Genomic DNA, 23,302 nt, shown 5'->3' with positions numbered 1-23,302 from the left:
TGCAGTGACATTTTAACTTTGTTCATCAAATAATATCAGATTTAATTTATGTAAATGTTGCATGCTTCAAGCAACGTTATTCTGTTTTAGTTGGCCAAGTGTCTTCGATCTCCATTGTACCGTCAAGCCCATCCATTGCAAGAAATGGCGAAGTAACATTGACATGTACGGTAGCAGCGCAGCCTGGCGTTGAAGCAGCTTGGAAAAACGGAAGCAACACTTTGACATCCACTGGCATTTATCAAGTTGGAAACGATGCCGTAACAAATGAAAATATAAATGGAGAAACGACCAAAACTTTGAAGATCACTGCCACACCAAACAATGTTATTAACTCATTTGCAACTTGCACTATCACCGATTTTGCGCAGGGGCTTGTTCAATGTAAACACACATTTGGATGTTCAGCAATGTATCCTGGGATATCGAGCACTTCGAAGAGTGGCACAGTGGAAGTTACTGTAACCGGACTCTTGGGTAGGTAGGGCCTAAATATCAGAACAGTCGTTCAAATTCCTCTTTGAAGTTGCCATTTTCAAATGTCGAATATTTAGGTAAGTGGGCAGGTGAGAAAGCTAAAATGGCAACATGGAACAATGAGCAGAAAGAGCTCAAGTATACACATTTTATGAACCTTACCTTAACTAGTGCCCAGTGATTTACATAGGTAGCATTGATAGGTTATTTTGTTATTGATAGTTTTATTTCATTACATTAAATCTTTTTTGACATTGCAGCTAAACCCTCGACACCAAGCGGCATGGTAACAAGCTCACTTACCAATACAACTGCATCAGTAACATGGAATGCTTCAATCTCGGATTTTCCTACTGAAAGCTACAATGTAGTTCTTAAGAAAAAGTCTGATGGCTCAACACACGAAACACAGAATAACTTGAAGACCACAACAGCATCGTTTGCGGGCCTAAGTGCAAACACCGACTTCACAATCGAGGTTTCTGCAAAATCATCACCTCACAATATAAATTCAGATACGGGAACCTTTGACTTTAAAACAGACGAAGGAGGTAGCGAGATTTCTCTATCATCGTTAGTTACTTAAGCTAAAGCCTGTTTCAAATTTGTTGTATTTAAGATTTTCTCAATGTCCTAGCATTGTTGCATGTGGAGGTTTAGCCGCAAGAAGACGTAGATAAACAACGAATCATTTCAAACTCCCGTTTCATAAAATAGAAGCTTTTTGGCAGTCAATGTATATTATTCTTTGTATCTCATAATCACCTGTCGTGAGTTAAGAGTCAAACTCGCGTAAATTGGATCTCGTTGGTCAATCACAGAGAATCTGACTTTAGCTCCCGCTACGGTTGCTATAGTATGAAGCCTTCCCTGATGAGTTGGAAGTTTATATTTATCATCCAAAAAAACCATGGGGCCTCGTTTTTTATAAGATACTGGCTATAAGAAACGAGTACTGGACAGTCAGAAAAACTAAGAAACTTCAGTATTCGAAGCAAAAAATTAATAAAATATTAAATCGTGATAAAACTGAAAACAAGGAAACTTCGTAAAATACAAAAACATTATTGCCCTGTTGGCCTAGAACTGAACACACGAGGGATAAAAATATACTTCCCAAATCTAAATACAGCATCAGAATGGAAGCTAATCTCTTGACGTGAAAAAAGGACATGAAAATTTCATAACATCGTTCTTGACATCATAAATAGGAAACTCTTAAGAAAAAATGAATTTTCAAATCTTAAGAACATTAGGAAACTGAAGTACTCAACATCGACCTTTCTTACTTATAAAAAAATGAGTGTACATCTAATAAATCAGAAGTGAAACAAAACAAAGCAAAAACCAAAGTTTGACAATTAAAATTGTTTGAGAAACAGAGTAAGACATCTTGCTATCAGCTTTTGCAAAGGAAGAGTAAAAATTTTTTTAATATGAGCAACGCTAGAAATATGATTAATGCATTTACAGTCAAAAAATTTCAGAGGTTTGTTTCTCACGAAAGCCACTGCTATCTTGATTTTGTATATATTTCTACGAGGTTCTGTGTGAATCTATGTTTTCAGAGGCATTTTAGAGAAGTCCGACTTACGCAGATATTCGAGTAACGAATCCATATATGCAATTCAAATTTATTGCATTTTAATAAAATCTGATTGGGACAATGCTTTTTATCTGAGTTGCGAAACATCTGCATTATGTGAATCTGATTTATGCAAGTTTTTCTGTATTTTTTGACATTATCGAAAAAACGACCAGTCAGTTGTTTACTTAAAAAGATCTTCAGATAAATTCCACCATTCGGAAATCATCATTGTCACAGTAATACGCCCGATCCTGATGCAAGTGTGCATCCTTTAAAAATTCTAATCAACTCCTTTGTTATAGTACCTGATGCTCCATGGAATGTTTCTGCAGTTGCACTTTCATCAACAACAGTTCAAGTCTCCTGGTCTCAACCAGTCTCGCTTCGAGGAATCCTGTATGACTATAAAGTTAGATACAAAATCGTCTCTGCAAGTAGTTACTTAAGCACCATCTCTGCAGGGACTAAAACAAAGCTTACAATTTCATCTATGCAGCCATCCAAAGATTACCAATTTCAGGTAACATAAGTTGCGAAGTATTAGCACATATTAATTTGAGCTGTAATCGTTATACTTCAGCAAAACGGTAATCATCTTTTTTTTACCTGCATAATATTTACAAGTGAAAATACTTTCAGGCATGAAATTGAAACGGTTGACAAGTTTTATTCTTATGTGTTCTATACAAATTCTTTTCAGCGTTGAATATTTATCATTGTAGGTAGCAGCGACAGTATATGGTGGGATAAACTTTGGGAGATGGAGCCTTGTTGTGACAGTAAAAACACACGAGGGAAGTACGTAATACATTTTTGAACTTATGTAAAGAATAGAAATTATACCAGTCATGTATAAAATCGCTTTGTAATGATGTAAAAACTTAGTTGTTATTAAGGGTTTTGAGCGTTTTATTTGAGTATCGATTTATGATCATTACCTTTCATGACAATATTACATTGTAAACCCCGAAGTTGGTTGATTTCACAAAATTCCAACACAACATGTGACTTGATTTGTCTCAAAGTACATATCCTTTAGAAGTATTAACGTAATTGCCAAAAGTGGCATCGATAGAAAAGCACTTTGTATATTTCCACTGTACTTTTTTTCCTTCTCATGATGTTATTTTCTTCCTTCTTAAAAGAGAACATGTATGTTGATTTTCCTTACTGACCTTTTCACTAGGGACGAGGGAGTTGCTGTACAGCACACCCGCTTAGTTCACTCATTTTTTGCCTTGTCTCTGCTTGATACACGTAAATTGATTTGCACGTTGTTCATTAGTTTCTTTTGTTGCTTTGTTGAATTTACCCCCGTCAAGTCCAATAAAAAAACAATTTTGTCCCGTCAATGAAGCCCATCCTATTGACATAACTCGGTCCTATTTTCAGTAAGGTCACTATTAAAACTTACTTATTACTGATGTTCTATTGTCAACAGAACCAAGCCAGCCGCAGAATGTGAAGCTTTCTAGTAAAACATCTTCTTCCGTTCTTGTCAACATCACTAAGCCATTACGAGAAAATGGAATCGTTAGAAATTATACTGTAAGTATAATCGATGCATCTAATGTACTGAATAAAGCCAATTGCCAGTATTTGCCCATCAATAGAAAGTTTTTTGCTTTTCAAATAGTCCGGTGACACCATTTTTTGTAGAATATTTGATGTATAACAGCTTTGGTAGTAGATGTATCCTTGAAGACTTTAATAATGTGATCCAATTTTTTGAGCTCCCTTGATTCACATACATTTTCAGGTGAGGTATTTTGGCAGAAAATCTTACAACAGCACCTTTGAACACAACGGTTTTATAACAGTTGACCGGAGCTTCCATTCAGAATTTACTTCTAAAACGCTGAGCAACTTCGTCCCGGCTACAAATTACACAATCGATGTTGCTGCAGTAACCGGAGGTGGAAGGGGTATCTTTAGTGGAAGGGTTACCTTTGAAACAAACTACGCAGGTATTTATTTTTTTAATTAGCAATAAAGAATGTTGCAGGATCCGATGCATAAACTAAGGCTTTATGTGCACAAATGAATTTCGAGTAAAGATTGATTTGTTTTAGCTAGGTTTGTTGTCTATGGTAAATTTCAATGACGTTTCTATTAAACTAGTATTATTGAGCAATGGTGTTTTGCTTATGAGTATTAACCGGAAACCCTCCTCGGGAGCACAATTCCTCTGCCCTTCCTTGGCTAAAAATTATTAGAAAGCTATAATTCTTACAGGTTTATTGCAAACAGACCCGAATAATTCATAATTTTATTTTATAGTTTTTTGTATTTTTTTGAATGTTTATGTCTATGTCTATAGTCAGGTTAATTTTTTTTCCCGTTCGATTCTTATATCAATTTTAGTGTTTATCAATAAGATCATTATTTTTTCTCATTTCATATAACTTTTTTCATATAACTTTGGTTATGTTCGTAGAGAAATGTGCTGAAATAGCCTCTAAGTTATTATCACGCTTTGTTTTTTCTTGTTTTTTAACCCGTTCTTATTTTGAAAATCAAGTTTTCATAAAACCATTTTTAAAGATAAAAGCACAATTTAATGTTTCTGTGAAATTTTTTATGCAATTTTAGCCTCGTTAAAATGGCCATTTCTTTTAGCCCCACCAAAACCAACAATGGAAAATCAGGGTTCAATCAGAAGAAAACTCACAGTAAGAATTGGTACTGCAAGCGATATTAATGGACCAATAAGGTTTTATTTATTTTCATTACATTTCTCTTTTCTTCTCACGGCTTTTTTTCCGTTGTCCATAAAATTTTTATGCCAGATATCTACTTGGTGAATTTCTGTGCAATTTGTTAATAAACAGAAAAATATCGTTCATTTTGGATATGCTGAACGTCTTTGCACATTCATAGTTTTTTGTTTTTTTCCTTTGCTATAAATATCTATTTGGTAAAATTTTGAGCAAGAAACAGATTTTGTCAAAAAATTATATCCTTTATCTTGAATACTGTTGAATGTCTTGGTACATTATTAGTTTTTTTGTATTCTTTTTCTTTTCTATGAACAGCGAATACCGGCTGTCTTTTCTGGAAGGAAATGCAATTACTTGTCAACAAAGCAGTTCTGCAGAGACAATTGTTCCTTCTAAACTGCCATTAAAGCTTGAGTTTATACCTGGAATGAAATCAGTTGCACATATTTCGACGGAGCTTAAAACATTGGCAAATTACACCATCTGCTATCGTGCTGCAACAACCAACAAGGTGAATACGATATTAATCAGATTCCTGTTACTGTATGTTCATTTAGAACCGCTATAGCAAAGAAGTAAATACTAGGACCATGTGTCTGTCTTATTTGAATTGCAATAGATTCTTCCCATCGAAGGGTCTTTCAATTAATGTATGAGGAAGTCGTAACGGTTTTTGGCTACGTAATAACCAAAGCAAGCTCTCTGGTTTAGTTTAGCAATGCAAAAATAGCTTACCGTTATGATTATAACTTGCATTTCAATATTTATTTTGTTGAGCGTTTTCTTGAATGGGGAGAAAGTAATGATCGAGGGTTTGCTTAAAGGAATTCAGATAGAAAATGAGAGAAGTATAACTAATCAATTGAATTCAGATAGAATGTGAAACTGGCTTCAAAAGCAAGAGGTAAATTTAAGAATAAACGACAGAAACTAAGCAACATGACGCAGAGAATCGAATATATGGAAATAGATATTTAAAATAAATTGAATCCAATTAATATATAATATAGGAGATATGGCCATGAAGAGGTGCTTTGTCGCCAAGTTTTGAAACCTGTCAGAAAATAAAGGATGACTCTTTGTCGGCAAATTGGGCTTTTGCACCTTGAGTAAAAGAGCTAGCAACGGCTTTTCTCATGTAACACCCTTCCACATAATCTAAGGCCCTACTCACACGATCCCGGGATCATTTGGCATCGGATCTCTTCACATATTGGATAGGTCTTCTGTTCACACGATGACGCATGAATCCGCTACGCTCCGTATTGTTTTTGTGGAATCAAATAGGATCACTTTGGAATGAAATCATATCGGATCTCCTTTGATCTCGCTTGAAAGCATGAATCCGATAGTATTGAACTTGCTCGAATATGAAAGATGCACATTTATTGAAGTTACATTTGTTTATATTTCCCCAGGATATAGCGTATTACAGTCAATTTACAAGCACGATTATAGGTAAGTTTGCCACATTGAAACTTTGTACATTTAAATATTATGCCGATGCATTATTATTGAAGGCCAAATCGAAATTGATATATTTTTTAAAAAACTGTCTAGTTATTGCATTGAGCGTAAAGCTGAGAAATGTAAGTTACAACATCCCTGTGCATTAAACCAGGGCGTTTGTCTTGAAATATATTTGTTGATCTGATTAATGAAATTTGTTTTGTTCTTCATTTTACATCTTTTATAACTTCACGTATTCCCCTTTTGCAGTTTACAGGCCCCAATTTAATATTTGGTACTTTTTGAAATTTAGATAAATACCGTGTTTATTTTGTTATCTTGAGTTATTCACGTTCCTGAAAGTTTTATCAATTTGATTTAACAGAGAGAAAACATTTAGAAAAACTGAACGTAAATATCTTCAAAAGCGAAGCGAAAGACATTTCATTCATTATTCCCTTGAAAAGAGGACCAGAAAATACCAAGTAAGGAACTTAGTCTGTTTTTAACATGTTTTCACGAAACTCTTATCTTATCTATTAAAAAAGTATTCTGTTTGCGCTTTCAAGCATATATCTGGCTCATTTTTTCTTTATTAAATTTAAAAGACGAAAAACATATTCTGCTCCCTGATAACACTATGGTACATCATTTTTTTTGCAATTTTGACTTTTCATGAAACTTCCATCTGACTTTTCATGAAACTTCCATTATGATTTATATCAAAATCATGTGTTTACAGGAAAGGTCAGAAATTCAACGCTTAAGATAAAATATTTTACAAAAATCTAATCATATTACAATTCTACATGACGTATCATCGACGTTTTGAATTCGATATCATCAGTTTCATTTTTATCCAAGAGAGTACCACATTATTGTACTGGAAACAGGAAACTCATCAAAATTCAAAGATCCCCTTGACTGGAAGCCAAGTGAACTTGGACCATATGACTCTTCTACGCATATTAGCAGCATACCTTACATAACAGGTGTCTTGTACAATTACGTTACGAAATTTGAGATTGGCAATGGGAAAGAATATGAGTCATCTGGTCGAAGGAAGAGGAACGCCGATCAAGTAAAGTATATCAATGCACCATTGAAGCCAAACACAGAATATGTTGTCTTCCAAAGAGCTTATCTTTCAGCGGTAATCTGCTTCAGAGAGCCTATTTCTTCCATTTTAATTGTAATAATTTTGATGATAGTTAGATAATTTTATAAAATAGCATATGGTTGCTGCACAATGAAAACTAGAAAGTACAACTTGAGATCGTCTTGGTCCTGGTCTATTTAAAAGCAAGATAAAAGTGTGTAAAACTTTATCATACAGCAACGAGCACGGAACAAACCAGAAAACAACCTTCTTCGTTAGATCAAGATAAGAGATACTTTACTTTAAAGTCATAATGCAATTCGTCTTTACATCTGCTAACAGATAATTCATTTGCTGGAATTTATACCCTTCCATGTGCAGTTAGTTATTTCAGTTTAGAAAATTGTTTCATTTGCAGGATATTTATTTCTCTTCGCCGTGGGCTGGACCATTCAAAACAAGTAAGTTATCGTATCATTTTATGCTAGTAACATCTTTCAAGTTTCTTACTGAAGAACCGTGCATTTTTCGCCATTTTACTCGTGGGAGCTTCACAGTGTAAGCACGGCTTTTAACCCAGTTTGATGTTCGTGCCTTCTCTTCAATGTTCCGTGCTATGATAATTTTGCCTTAACTGCTATCTCCGATGACAACGGCCGAAAATATTGTTGTATTAACATTATGTCTGTTTGTTTATTAAAGTGTGGAATGAGTTTTCCAATTATGACTGGAGTTTCTTTGTAGAAGAACCATTGAAATCAGAACCAGGCGAAACCAGATCGATTGAAATTATTGTCGGGATAATAGTTCCAGCAATCATTGTGCTTGCTTTAGCTGTTGCAGTTTGTTACATAAGGTATGCTTCTTTCTTTATCAAAACTCAAAATGTAACCCGTCAGATATATTCTATGTTACAAGCAAATAAAGCCAGTAAATTTTTTAACTTTTGAAATATAATCAGCATTCGTGTTTCAGCATTCTTTTCCTATGGATTCCTCTGTTTCTGACAACATTTACTTTCTTTTACATAAGTAAAAATTTCTGGAGCAATGTATGAGCCTGCCTAGAACAATTTGCTGAGACAAAAGCAAATTATTTAAGAAATTTGTTTAAAACGGATGCCTTATTGACTAATCAGAAATATGCGCGTATAGGATGGACAAGATACAAAAACGTGCCCTTATATTTCTTAAAAGTGGTAATGTCAGTTTGTAGAACGATCTCCTCCTGATGTCACAACGACGTACCATGCATGTTGCCAGAATTAGTTTGCTTTCTTTGAAAATATTGAAATATTTAATGATCCGAATCCATCTTTCATAAAATATATCTTTCAAAATAGAACCTCTAGTTATTCATAACGAAACCCTTATAATATTTCTTATCACAGGCCAGATAAGGTTACGTTCGACACAAACATTTCTTAATTTTTGGGACAACAAAATTGGAACTTCTTGTAATTAATACAAAGAACATCAGAAAAAATTGTCAATTTATTTGTTTTATTTTGATTGATTATATCTACATCGATTATTATTATTATTAATTGCTCGGCACATTTTAATGGTATATTAAAAATTAGCAAATCAAATCTTTTAAGTTCCTGCTTTTGACAATCAACAAGCCTGAGGTTCATCAAATTTAATCTCTTATTTGCATACAAACCGATAAAACAAAGTAATGAAAACACTGTAATTTCTACAACAGAAAGCGACGATCCAAAAGGCCAATTCAAGAAGGTGGTTTGGCAAAGGACGGTGTGCCTCTTTCAAATTTACATGGCCAGATCGAGAATCCATCGTATGATCATGAGTATGAGAGTTTGAACAACGTAAGAGCCTCTGCTGCTATGGAGGAGCCCAGCATAGTTAGTAGAGGAAGTTCAGGTAATATCAAATTATTTCTTCAAGTACTTTCTGCCCTGAACCAGAATCTTCGGTGCCGGCCATTTTAAAATCTTTATTTTGTGGACCTGCCATGTTATAATGCTATCCTTTTCGCTGAGAACGTTAAGTTGTTAAAATCAAATAGCTTAGATTTGAAAAAATAGGTTCAACAATTTAAGTTATATTTTGTTTAAATCAAACTAAACCGAAACTAAACTGAGTTGAACAGGAAAGTAAACCGAAATGTGCCATAACATAAAAATCGTGATCTTTTTAAAAAGTGCCTTAGAGATAAAGCTAATTGAAGCTTTCATCTTTCAAAAAATCCTGCAATTATGCCGGTTGCTTTGCAGCTGTTGCGCTTTTTCTTTGACCATTTGACTTTTCAATCATTATATTGAACTTTTTTTAAACTATATTTTACAGAGATGGTAATTTATAACCACCCAAATCTTAACAAATTGCATACAAACAATCTTTTGCTGGTACAAAACTTGAAAATGGCTTTGAAAAAAGCAAACATTTAGTAAACTAAAGCTTTCATCTGACACTTTTCAGAGTTTAAAATGTCAGAACATAGATCGAAAACTCTACGCTAGGAAATATATATAGCCAGTTGTGGATAATAGGCCAATCAGAAACGCCAGCACACGACTGTTCAGGCTGCCCAATCAGTGCCACTTGCCTGAAGAGAATGTTACCAATGGAGTTCTAAGGTAAAAACGAACTCCTTTTGTCTACAAAATAGCGGTTTTCGTGCTAATGTAGATAGATTCTAAAATTGCTAGATGAAATGACGATCGGGCTTTACCAATAATACGAAAAATTTCGCCATTATAGTTTTTTGCACCATTTCGGTTTTCCAGTAAATGCTGCCCGAAAGCAGAATCGCAGGTTTTAGTTGTACTTTTAGATATGTATGACTGAGATTGCTGTTCCCTTTGGGGGTGGGTTCTGTTTCTATTACTAGACTGAACATGCTGTTTTATTCTATCCTCCAATCTTTGGGTAGTGCGTCCTACGTAGCCAGAATCACATTGGCACGTAAATTGATATACAACGGAACTCTTTTGTGACGCAGGTACACACTCCTTTTTAATGGAGGAAAGGGCCTTTTTTACCATAAACAATGCGTGAATTCACGGTAAAGAAACAATTTGTTATGGGCTGTTTTATCTGTTTTTTTAAAACGCAAGGAACTGTTGTCGATCCAAGGTAGTTTCAGATATACCTGGCACTTTTGGGGACCAAATTTTACGTCAGCCGAGAAATTAGCCTTTTTCGCCTTAATGTAAACTGAAATGACATCATAAGCCGTTCTCAAAAAAAAATCTTATTTAGTTGTTCAAGTTCCGAGTCGAGTTTAGACTTGGAATAAATCATCAGTGCCCAATGAGTTAGCGTTTTGATAAGGATTTTTTTCCTTTGTTTTGGGCAAAACGAATTTCATTGAGTGTATTATATCCCCAAAAAGGCAGGTTTACGATATACACATTGTTGGGGAGATAAGTTAGGGTAAGTCCGCAAGGTGTAGGTGGGCATGTGTTCTTCGCATTTTACGTCAGACAGGCAAAGGAGGGAAGTTTGAAAAAATAAAGAACGAAGATCCAGCATTGTTCTAGTAGGTTTAATGCGCGTGCGTACCTACTCCTCGTAGCTAATTAGTTCGGATAAACCACTTCCGCTTGTGTTCTAAACAATGGAGCTGCAATCTCGTCTCCACAGGTAACGTGTTCCCAACAACACAGGTAAGAAATCCAGTGCCAGACTTTTCAACCAAAACATCTAGAAACGGCAAGGAGTTATTTTCTTCCATTTCAAATGTAAACTGTAGGGCTAGGTGAAGCCATTAAGGCGTTTTAGAAAAATATCACACTCAGCCTCTGTTTTGAAAAAAGGTAAATGTGTCATCCACATATCGAAAATAGACACCTGGCTTTTGGTCGTAGTCGAAAAACGTTCTTCATAAAAGCCAACAAAGACATTGGCCAGCCCAGCCCAGGTCCCAGAGGGCTACCCATAGCGACATCATCCTTCTGTTGGTACATTTCATTGTTAAAGCTGAATTCAACTGAACGTGTTGCAGTTTCCATCAGTTCTATGAATATTTCCTCTTGGAATGGTGGGTTATTAAGCTCGCTCCGGTACAAAGGGTCGGCGCATATTTTGATGGTCTCACTCAAAGGAACATTTGTGGAAAGACTGCTAATGTCAAAAGAACACATGGAAGATATTTCGTTTTTGATGTTCAAGTTTTCCATGAACTCAGCGAACGTAAAAGAATCCTTGATACAACGGTTGGAATATTTTTGAAGAACAGGGTCGAAAGCTTCAGAAAGCCACTTAGTCAATTAATGTTGTGTTGAGCCAATCATAGACAAGATGGAACATTTAGCTTATGTATTTTAGGGAGGCCATACATTTCTAGACGTTGTGGACCTGTGGGTCTTATCCTATCGTAAACTTCGTTGGTCTACACTTTTGAGTTAACCAGCTCCAAAAGGCGTTTTCGAAGTTTCCGCTCTAGCTCCAAAACTCGCTGGGAACAAACAAGCCAGCTGATGAAATTGCATCTGAAATCTGTGATCTGGCAGCTGGTTTAAGAAACAGAGCAAATGAAGTTGTTGTATCAGCTATTATATCTCGAGGTGACGATTCAACGTTAAATACAAAAGCAAAAACTGTAAACGAAAAATTGAAAACCCTGTGCGGAGAAAATAGTTTAGATCTCATCGAGCATCAAAACATCGATACAACTAAGCACCTAAATGGAAGTGCTTTGCACCTCAATAGAATGGGCACAGTCCTTCTTGCCAATAACCTTATTAAATATCTCAAAGCTCAGTGACGTGATGATGGGAGTCATACAGCTAAGTACATTTGTCCTAATTTAGAAAATCAAAATACCAATGAAATTGCTAGTTCTGACACCGAAGATATTAACCCCCTTGCCAATCTATCAACTATTAGGAACAAAAATTTTTCTTCGCAGAGATGGGCAAAGTGCTTGAACAACTTACACCTCGATACGAAAACTTCGTCATTATTGGAGATTTAAATTCGGAAGAGAAAAATCATGAAATTAGCAATTTCATGGATATCTATGGATTAAAAAATTTAATAAAAAGTCCCACTTGTTATAAATCTGCTGACAATCCCTCTTCCATTGATATGTTTCTAACGAATAAAACCTCTGGTTTTCAAAACACTACGACAATAGAAGTGGGATTGTCTGATTTTCATCTAATGATACTAACAGTGTTAAAGAGTGGTTTTGTAAAAAGAGGTCCAAGGATTGTGACATACCGAGACTACAATAAATTTGATCCTATAAAGTTTCGCAGTGACCTTAAAGCAATCTAGCTAAGAGCAGCGAAGCATACTCTGAATATGAAAATTTTAATTCTGTAGTCGAAGAAGTTCTGAATAACCATGTACCTCTAAAACAGAAATATTTACGCGCAAATGATGCACCCTTCATGACGAAAACTTTAAGAAAGGCAATTATGCTCCGTTCACAGTTACGTAACAGATTAAACAGGCATAATACTTCTGAAAACTGGAACGCTTTTAAAATACCAAAGAAATAGGTGGGTGAAAATTCTGCGACAAGCAAAAACATCATATTATGGTAACCTTGATATAAATTCTGTCACTGACAATAAAAAGTTCTGGAAAACTGTAAAACCACTTTTTACTGACAAGGTACAAACCTCTTCAAGTATTACGCTTATCGAAAATTAAAAGTTTATTACGAATGACAGTGAAATAGCTGAGATCCTTAATGAATTTTTTACAAATATCACAAAGACAATTGACATTGCCCCTGGTGAATGCATTCTCAATTCGACAGACCATTTGCTGGATCCTGTTGAAATTGCTGTTGAAAAATATAAACATCATCCCAGCATCCGCAAGATTAAGGATAAGGTAAACCATGGCACATTCTTCGAATTCAAACCAATTACAATGCAGGCAGTCAATGATGAATTATTGAGACTAAATATAAAAAAAGCGTCTACAATTGAAAGTATTCCTCCGCGGATACTGAAAGAAAACAAAGACATTTTTGCAACATTACTGATGACAATTTTCAATAATTCATTGCTCCAGAAAACGTTTCCTGAAGATCTTAAATTAGGAGACATAACTCCACTATTCAAAAGTGACAAAACTACAGAAAAACGAAACTATCGACCTATCACCGTTCTATCCGCATTATCAAAGGTCTTTGAACGGCTTCTATATGCTCAGATGGTCGACTTCGCGGATACGTTCCTAGTTCCCTACTTATGTGGTTTTCGGAAAGGTTTCAACACACAGCATGCGCTGTTGAGATTAATGGATATTTGCAAGAATTCCCTAGATAAAAAAGGGGTGGTTGGTGCCTTGCTAATAGATCTCTCAAAAGCGTTTGATTGCATAGACCATGAGCTATTAATTGCGAAATTAAATGCCTATGGTTTTTGTAAAGATGCTCAATTATTGATTTATAATTACCTGTCCGGTAGAAGACAAAGGGTAAAATTAACTGGTTCATTCAGCACTTTGCGAGAAACCTTTGCAGGTGTACCATAAGGATCAGTCCTTGGGCCTCTTCTATTTGATTTATATATTAATGATTTATTCTTAATGGTAACAGATACTGCAGTATGTAACTTTGCTGATGATACTACGATTTTTGCAGCTGACTGTCAATTAGATAAAGTTTTAGAACGGCTAGAAACTGATGCTCATATTTTATCAAAATGGTTTCCAGAAAACTTTATGAAATTGAATGCAGGGAAATGTCATCTTCTTACTTTTGGAACAAATCAAGATGACTTTAAGATCAAAATCGGTGAGGCCATTGTTGAAGAAAGCTCTGAAGAAAAACTGCTAGGGGTGATAATAGATAAAAATCTTAATTTCAAAAATCACGTCTCAAATTTATGCAAAAGAGCCAGCCAAAAACTGCATGCTCTTGCTAGAGTTTCGCCATTTATGGGTTCTGATAAACTGCGTCTCCTAATGAACAGCTTCATAAAAGCTCAGTTTAGTTACTGCCCCCTAATTTGGATGTTCCATGACAGATGTCTGAATGCTAAAGTAAATAAAATCCACGAAAGAGCACTCAGAATTGTTTATAAAGACAGTCATGCTGACTACGAAGCATTGCTGACTTTGGATAATGCAGTATCAATTCATTAACGCAATCTACAGTACTTGATGATAGAAATATACAAAACCAAACATAACCTGAACCCTAGTTTCATGAGTGAGATTTTTGAAACAAGAAATGTACATTATGATTTGCGAACTAAAAATAATCTTTGCATTCCAAAAGCCAGGACAACTTCTTATGGTATAGAAACTGTGAGATATTTAGGTCAAAAACTGTGGCAAACACTACCTCACAGTATAAGAGAGTCCCAATCATTGGCAACATTTAAAAAAGAATTAAGAGCACACCCTATAGAATGCGACTGTAGATTGTGTAAAAAATTTATTGCTGGGTTAGGTTTTATTTAGAACATTATACCTTAAACCTTTTTAATATTGTAGCATATAATTTTATTTCATACTAACTCTTTATAAATAGTTGGCCTTAATTAGCTTCTTTATAGCTATCAGCCGTTCATTTAGTACGCCAACTTTAAACAAATTATTTATTATTTATTATTATTTATTATTATTATATTAGCCGTTTTATCCTGTGTTCCGACGTCACACGTCACACAACTTTTTCTTGTCGAGGAGAATATTCTCCATTTTATTTATGTGTTCTTTTTTTGTTCAAAATAACCATTGTTAACCCTTTATCGGGCTTTGTGGTAAAGATGTCATTATTAGACCGCAGAGATTTTAATGCTTGAAAATGTTCTCTATGCAAAAGAAAATCTGAGTGGTCAACGGGAGAACCGCTGTAAGCGTATGCCAAATCGCTTAGTCGAGCTCGTAATTTGTTAAATTCCAAAGCATCAGAAATATCGTGCCTTGCAAAGTTGTGCGTGTAAAATCTCGAATTCAACAAAAAGTTCCTCTCTGTTTATTCGTTATGGTGGAATACAAAACTCAAGACCGTTACCTAAGACAAATGTTTCGGTTTCAGAGAGAGAATAATCCGACAAATTAAAAATATGTTTTTTTGAATCGCTCATCAAGCCGCCAAAACGTTTCCTAACTAGCATACCAATATTCCTATCATGTTTTTCTGTAGTCTGTTTAAGTGTCCACTGGTCAATTTCAGAAATGTAGCGGCAAAGACGAAAATTGTCAAATAATGTGAGAAACGGACGCGTTTTAGACCATTGGCGTGTATACAAACGTTTTAGATTCAGAATATTTGTTTTAGTTTTCTGAATTTGATCTTGTAGAAAAGCGCGCTCGATGGTTGGGCTGTGTCTAGCAACAGACTTAGAAATATGAGCGGTCTATGTTCTGACGTTTTAAACTCGAACGTTTACGTAAAGAGTGTCAGACGAAAAGCTTTAGTTTACTAAAAATTTTTCAAAGCAATTTTCAAATTGCATACAGTTTTAAAAAGGCAAAAGTGAAATGAGAATTAGCCATAAGATCTTAATATGAATATCTTAGCAAAAACTGCAGAGCAAATGAAACAGATCTTTTTTTTCTCCTTGCGCAGCCAGAACTGTATAAGATAGATCCTGGTTGTATTGAAAGTCGCTAGAGGTTCACTTTTCCCGGAAAGGTTTCGGCTTAAGCGTCTGTTTTCAGTAGCTTAACTTGTATTCAGAAAGGTTAGAACGTAAGCGCAACTCTCATAAAGAACCCGTTACAGGTATACTTCTGTTATATTCATGTGGCCCGGTTCGAGTGCAAATCAATTAGCTTCAAGCAACAAACACACAAAACACGACATAGTTTTCCAACGCAAACCTTTATAAAAAAACCAAATACTCTTTACAACTGCTTAACTTGATTCGAACAGTCCCTCTCTCTAACTAACTAAAAAGTCCTCTTCCCGGGGGTAAGTCAGTTCTTGTAATAATGGTTAAAAGGGGGGTCTTCGGAGAGGTCCTCACACTCTCCCCCCACAAAATGAATGTCTTCTGGACATTTCAGTCTCCGAGATGTAAAGTTCTTGTGGAGACATATTGATAACAACGTTCACCGTTCAATCTCTTATGCTCTGACAGAGAATAGTGATTACTAGGACAATTCGACGTCTCGATGAGCCCTGAATTACATAATCAATGTCCTTTGAGCTGAATCCTAATTGAGTCCTGATTACATCCACAAGATCAGCAACAATGTATCATTGTTCGACTGGATATAAACTTTTTCTTTGCTGCGCAGCGAAACTTATCTTGCACTGTGATTGAACAGTTGTAGTGATTATGAAAAATCATGTTAGGCATATAGACCCTCTTATTTGCGTAGTTTGGATGTTTTTTTTTAATTGTTGGTTACTTTTAATTTGATATCATAAACGATAGTCAACACCGTATAAGTCTTAATAATAGTAAACAATAGGTCCGCATGGTGTGAAACACTGGACTGGTCGAAACATATTTTGTCTTTGTGGTGGTACAAGCGGTTGCCTCTGTCCAGCAAATGACGGATGCATAAATGGCACAAAGTTAGTCTGCGGTGTTAATGCAAGTGGATATATTGAGAAGATTCCTGCTTGATTGTCCACTGGTGTTCCTAACTCATAATACGACAATTTTGTTGGGGGGTTTCTAGTTCTTCTTGGGCCTTCTCGCTCAGGAGGTGGACTAGCAGAAACTGATTGATCAGGTAACCGCACTTCACTGTCTGGTACTTTCCCTTGTCTGCCCTGATTACTTTCAGCCATGGTGGTGGGTCCCTGTCCCACATCCCTGTGGCTATCCCCGTCCTGGAGCTGTGATGCATCACCTTCATTGTTCCCTATCAACTCTCTATTCAATGGTTCCTCTAAATAATGGCTCGCTTGTTCCAGGGGTGGCGCTAGAGACAAACCTTCAAGGTGCCGAAGTTTATATTCTCCGTAACTGCCGACGCTGGATGTGTCAAATTGCCGACAGAAAAAAAATCTATTTGCCCCATATAGCAGGCAGGGCCGTCGCGAGGCAAGCCTCGTTGGGGGGGAGGGGTGTGTGGAATGCAAATTTACCTGATCAAAAAATTATTGCCTGAAACTTTTTAGCTGGTGCCACAAACCTCTGCAATACATTTTGTCAATCTAACTCTGTAAGATAACCGACTTTCCTAATAGTCTTGTCAAAGCTCTATATCGGGACGGGCAAAATATATAGTTACTACCTGAGGCGGCACCATGGTTGCCGCCGAAGGGGGAGGAAATTTTCGAATTGTGATGCTTCTAGTTCCCTGGAAAATGCACTCTTTTAAGCAGATTCCACTAAAGCAATCCTCCTAATCCCATTGAAAATTATTGTCTTTTCGCAAAACCTTTTTTACAGCAGATAAAAACAACAATTTCGCCGTGGTCTTGAAAAATACCAGGTTGCCAGTTACTTTCAAATTTAGATCCCTCTCTCTATCTTAGCATGCCTTTTGAATGTGGAGCTCATAGTGAATTGCAGCTGACGCTTCTACTGAGAAACTTTAGGAGAAATGAACACGAGGCACAATTTTACCTAAGATTGCTTGATCCTTTATTGATTTTATGACAGGAAAGTCTCTGAAATACCTAAAGCGTTTCTTCCACCGAGCGGATTTTACCTGAAATTTCCTATTGAGCAATAGAGCATTTTTCCAAAATCTTTTGTCGTGGGTGCAAAATTCTCCCTTGCCCCCTTCCCGTCCCCCACTTTCCATCCTGTGTCGGAGTCCACCAGATTTTCTCGGCAATTTGTGCCTTGTTAGAAACTTAATGCGCAAATATTGCCTATTGTTGAATATTTCTTCCTATCTATGGTGGAAGAAGTTAATCAATGGTTTTCTCTAAACCATTTGTTTGTCGCAAGCTATGCGGTGAACAATGCTATTGAAAAATAGTTTATGAAAAAGGACAAGAAGTGCTTTTTGAAAAATTTATTACGCAAAATGTGCTCATGATCGAAATGTTTTCATTGGCAATAATAATGTCTTGAAACGAAAAGAGAATCCCTTAAGAAGAGAATTCATTAAAGACTTTATTTATGACATCATGATTTTGCTGTTGTTAGGGTAAATTTCCTTGAAACGGTCCAAAACATGATCCAAATCAAGCATCTGCACGTTTCGCCTGAATTCCAAGCAGCAACAGGAATTTCAACCGAGAGGAGCACCATGGTATTGTGGGTCATGCGAAGGAGCACCATGAAATTAAGTCACAGCTTTCACGGAAGCGACAGGATATAATGCCACTTTGATAATAAAATTGCCGAAGAAAAGCCATTGAGAAAACCATAAACCAGCCAGTGCAGTTTTCTCCTCGATTATTTATGTCATTTAAACAACATGTAAACCGGGTGACATCCATCAAGTGCCGACGGTATTGAGAAAGCAAAAATTGATTGGCTGCCGACGGGGGGGCTAACAAAAATCTAGGGGGGGCTAAAGCCCCCCCTTGCCCCCCCATGCCGCCACTCCTGGCTTGTTCCAACTGATTTGGTGAAAATGTTGGAAGTTGTTCCTCGTCATCGTCTTGGATGTTGACCTCGGGGAATGACGATTCTGGGCTTTTAGATGGCACGTGTTCGATCTCTGCAGCATTATTTGCTTTTCTTTTTGTGTGACCTTTTCTTGTGTCCTGTGGGGTTCCTACATGGGGAAGGAAGGGGCAAGGCATTAAAAGGTTTCTGTGCAGAACCCTTGTCCTTCCATCTTGATTTTCTGGACGCACCTCATAAACAGCAGCATTGGGACCTTTTCTGTTTAGAACGATATAAATCTTTTCCTCCCAAAATGAACGCAACTTTCCAGGGCCTCCTCGTTCTATTACGTTTTTTACAAGTACTCGGTCCCCAGGCTTTAGGTCAGAGCTTCTTGCTTTTCTGTTATATTCCTCCCGACCATGTGCTGCACACTGTCCAGTTTTCTCTGCAGCAATACGGTAAGCATCTGTCATCGCATTCTTCCATTGCTTAAGGTATTCTGGATATCCTTTCACTGCTGTTACTTTAGTATTTCCGAAAATAATGTCAATAGGTAATCGTGGCTTTCTACCAAATAAAAGCTCATAGGGTGAAAAACCTGTACTATCGTGACGTGTGCAATTGTATGCGAATGTCATTTTATTCACATGATCCTTCTAGCGTGCTTTCTTTTGTTCGCTCATTGATCTCAACATGGCTAAGAGAGTTTGGTTGAATCTTTCACATTGCGCATTACCCATTGGGTGGTAGGGTGTGGTTCTTGAACGAGCAATTCCTGTCAACTGTTCCAAGTGGTGGAACAGATCATTTTCGAACTCTCGACCTTGATCGTGGTGGATTCGTTGAGGGAAACCAAATCGGAGTATAAAGTCATTAAATATTTTGTCAGCAGCAGTTTTCGCAGATTTGTTCGTGGTAGGGTAAGCTTGGGCATAACGGGTAAAATGATCCACAACAACTAAAAGATATTCATACCCCCCTGTACTTCTTTCTAAGTGAACAAAGTCAATTGAGATAAGCTCAAACGGTTGACTTGTGACTATGCTTTGAGCAGGGGCACGTGGTGGTAGTGTTGGCTTTTTCCGTTGTAAGCATCTACAAACTTTGGTTACGTAATGTTCGATGTCTCTCGTCATGTGCGGCCAATAGAAACGATCTCGTGCTAGCTCTGTCACCCTTTCAGCACCCAAGTGTCCCATCTCATCATGGAGATGGCGGAATGGTATCTTTTTGGCAAAACCAACTGCAACCTGTTGGCTGACTTTCGGTACAAGGCTCTGTCTTTTCCCAGTATCAGCTTGTTCCATTCATGCATTAGTGTTTTTACCTCAGCTGATTCACCATGTCGATCTTGAAACGAAGGCCTAACTGGCTGTTCTTTATAAGCTAAGACACGGGCAACATCAGGGTCCTCCTTCTGCGCTTGTAAGATGTTCTGCAGAGGCAGGGGAGTGTGTTTTTCCATTTTGTTTGCATCTAATAGTTGGGTAGTATTTTGGTTAAGTGAAACTGCATGGATCCAATACACATTACCTTGATGCCTGGTGGTAACTGCACTGAGAGTTGCTGCAAAATCCATCTGTGATGTTTCTTGTGTGCATTCTTCCATGAACTTCGCAATGTTTGTTGGCATTCTTGAAAAGAAGTCTGCATCAACATTCGCTTTACCCGGTCGGTACTTGATGGTGAATTCAAAATCTGCCAATGAAGCTATCCATCTATACCCTGTAGAATTTAACTTTGCTGTACTCATAACATATGTTAAAGGGTTGTTATCAGTATATATTGTGAATTTTGGAGCGTAAAACAAGTAGTCGCGGAACTGTTCAGTTACAGCCCACTTTAATGCTAGGAACTCCAGTTTCCCGGAATGTAAATGGTACTTTCTTTCAGCTGGAGATAGCGTCCGAGAGGCATACCCTATCACTCTCATTTTCCCCTGCTGTTTTTGGTACAAGACTGCACCAAGTCCCTCTTGTGATGCGTCTGTATGAAGTACAAATGGGATGCTGAAATCTGGATAGGCCATGATAGGAGGGTTGGTAAGACAGCTTATAAGATAATTGAGAGCTTTTTGATGCGGCTCTAGCCAGACAATTGGCGCACGCGATGGTGCTTGGCCTCCTTTCCCACGTGTGTCTTTTTTCTTTACTTCGGAAGTGCATGGCTGTTCCACCTTGAGTAAGTCATAAATGGGTTTTGCTACTCTGGAAAAGTTTTCAATATATCGACGGTAGTAACCGAGTAGACCTGTCAAATGACGAACTTCACCAATAGTCTTTGGTGTGTAGTCACGTAACTTGAGAATTGCTTTTGTGCTGTCTGGATCTATGCGATAACCATCTTCAGACACGATTCGACCAAAATATACAACTTCTTTCTTAAACATGTCACATTTTTCAGCTTTCAGCTTGATACCATTTTCTTTCAATCGTCGTAGAACCTTTCTTACATGCTCCACGTGCTCGTTGAATGACTTTGAGTATACAATGACGTCATCAAGATATGGTGCACAACATTCGTCTCTAAATTCCCCTAAACAGCTCTCCATATAACGTTGAAATTCTGCTGGAGCGTTTTTGAGGCCCATGGGAAGTCTTATCCATTCATAGAGACCCCAGGGTGTCACAAAAGCCGTTAAATGGCGACTTTCTGGGTCCATAAAGCCTTGATGATATGCTTTCCCTTGATCTATAGTGGAGAACCATTTGTTTCCGGATAAACTGTCCAACGTGTCCTGAATTCTGGGTATTGGATGACGGTCTGCTGTTTTTTTATCATTTAGTTCTCTGTAGTCAATACAGAGCCTCATTGAGCCATCTTTTTTTCGGACAATCACACAACAGCTACTATATGGCGATTTTGATTTCTGGATGAACTTGCGATTCAGGAGATCCTCGATGTATCCCTTGAGTTCAGGGTACAAGGGTCTTGGGACAGCAATGTAATGTTTCTGCACCGGTGTTGTATCATTAAGTATGATCTTATGTTTGAGGCCCTCTGCGCAACCTACATCTTGGCTACTTGTGCAAAAGGCATCACGTTCTTCATAAAGCATCTGCTGTACACTCCGTTTTTGCTCTTCACTCAAATGATTTCCTAAAGTAACTTTTGGTATCACGTCCGTTGCTAGCTTCTCATCAGCCTCTAATTGTCTTTGACTGGTCCTGCATTGCTCATTCCTTGTAGACTTGAGTTCTTTTGGATTTCCTTCTTTATCCGTTTCATTGTGATCTTTGAACTTCAACTCAACTGGTGTAACTGACCTAACAGGTTGCAGAAAATCCATTTCTGTACGTCCTTTCAAAGTGATGTCATGTGCACTAGTGTTAATGACATAAATTCCCGCCTTGTCGCAATTTTCCCTTTTCAAAGTGAGCAAAGACTCGTGTACTTCCAAACCAGAGGGGAAGCTTAACTCGTTATCGGGCTCAAACAGCATAGGTATTGGTCGGCTAATTAATCCAACTTTGCTGCGACATGAAATCTTTACTGTACTGCCCTTTGGAACAATAATGCTTTTCTTGCCTGTTCTAACAGTGGAAAATATTGGTGTTGACTTGCTGTCAACGAAACTCACAAAAGCATTTAAATCTGATTGTGACGTCTGAAAGAAACTTGCTGATAGCAGCGAGATAAGGTTAGTCTCATCTGGGACTTGTTGTTGACTTTTGATAAGTTCTTCGATTACATTGTACCCAATAATAGGCTGCTCAAGTTCGAATTCAGTTACTAGCATTGGTACTTCTACTGCATCTACATTTGAATTCAGAAGCTTGAAATTCATCTTAACCCACCCACTGTATGGCAATTTTGAACCATTGGCTGTTGTTAGTTCTAACTCAATGTCCTGATCAAGGAGATCTGCGATATCTTTTATCTCTGACTGTGGAAAATGTTTTCTAAGCTCTTTTGAACTCACGATTGATACTTGTGCACCCGTGTCAAAAAGTACGGGTAACTCGATACCATTCATACTGCACTTGATCAAACATTTTCTACCCATAAGTTTCGACAGTTTTTCTTGTCCTTGAGTTGTGAGGTGGCTAGCAAAGACTCTATGATCCTCACTGTCACCTCTTCCATGCTCAACCCTTTCAAACTTATCGGAGAGTTCCTGAATCGCTAGACAAATCTGTTTATGATTAGCCCAGTCTTTTATTTGACATGCCTTACTACAATATTTTGATGTTTCACATGCAGCACAAATAAAAAATATTTTTGTGTAGTTGTTTGCAGCTTATACAATGGTGGGACTCTACATCATTTGCCTTGGCTACTGGCTGTCCCGTGACAGCAGCCGGGGGCAGTTTTCCTGCCACGGTCCATTTCTTTGAGGGCAGTTGTAGGCAAAATGAGCACTATTCCCGCATTTCCAGCAATGAGTACACTTATCTCCAAGGCCTTTTTTGAAACATTCCTTGCATCCCCGACGGTTTTCACGAGGGGGTCTTCCTCTCCCTTGAGATAATATTATATCATCCTCCCCAGGGGACTGAGCACGACTGCGGCTAACATCTTGTTTTAGAGAGGCCACTTCTGCTTTTATCGCTTGG

The 23,302-nt window shown here is 37.3% G+C and overlaps 1 protein-coding gene across 2 annotated transcripts in view; it reads left to right on the top strand.

Moving 5' to 3' along the window:
• The window catches only part of LOC135694661 (receptor-type tyrosine-protein phosphatase S), a 52,573-nt gene that overhangs the window by 17,111 nt on the left and 12,160 nt on the right, over positions 1-23,302 (top strand). Inside the window, exons 12-25 of one of the 2 annotated variants that reach the window (XM_089109595.1) lie at positions 91-477; positions 738-1,028; positions 2,368-2,585; positions 2,788-2,863; positions 3,507-3,613; positions 3,825-4,032; positions 4,685-4,778; positions 5,101-5,296; positions 6,204-6,243; positions 6,620-6,719; positions 7,099-7,387; positions 7,752-7,794; positions 8,078-8,189; positions 9,041-9,219. In XM_089109595.1, the coding sequence (XP_088965721.1) occupies positions 91-477; positions 738-1,028; positions 2,368-2,585; positions 2,788-2,863; positions 3,507-3,613; positions 3,825-4,032; positions 4,685-4,778; positions 5,101-5,296; positions 6,204-6,243; positions 6,620-6,719; positions 7,099-7,387; positions 7,752-7,794; positions 8,078-8,189; positions 9,041-9,219 (2,340 nt within the window). The remainder of the gene's footprint in view (positions 1-90; positions 478-737; positions 1,029-2,367; positions 2,586-2,787; positions 2,864-3,506; positions 3,614-3,824; positions 4,033-4,684; positions 4,779-5,100; positions 5,297-6,203; positions 6,244-6,619; positions 6,720-7,098; positions 7,388-7,751; positions 7,795-8,077; positions 8,190-9,040; positions 9,220-23,302) is intronic. The other variant, XM_065213484.2, reaches the window with a different exon arrangement.

Source organism: Rhopilema esculentum, chromosome 8 (assembly GCF_057945365.1).
Source record: "Rhopilema esculentum isolate cy_ngs chromosome 8, ASM5794536v1, whole genome shotgun sequence".
NCBI lineage: Eukaryota > Metazoa > Cnidaria > Scyphozoa > Rhizostomeae > Rhizostomatidae > Rhopilema > Rhopilema esculentum.
This window is presented reverse-complemented; position numbering and strand designations above follow the sequence as displayed.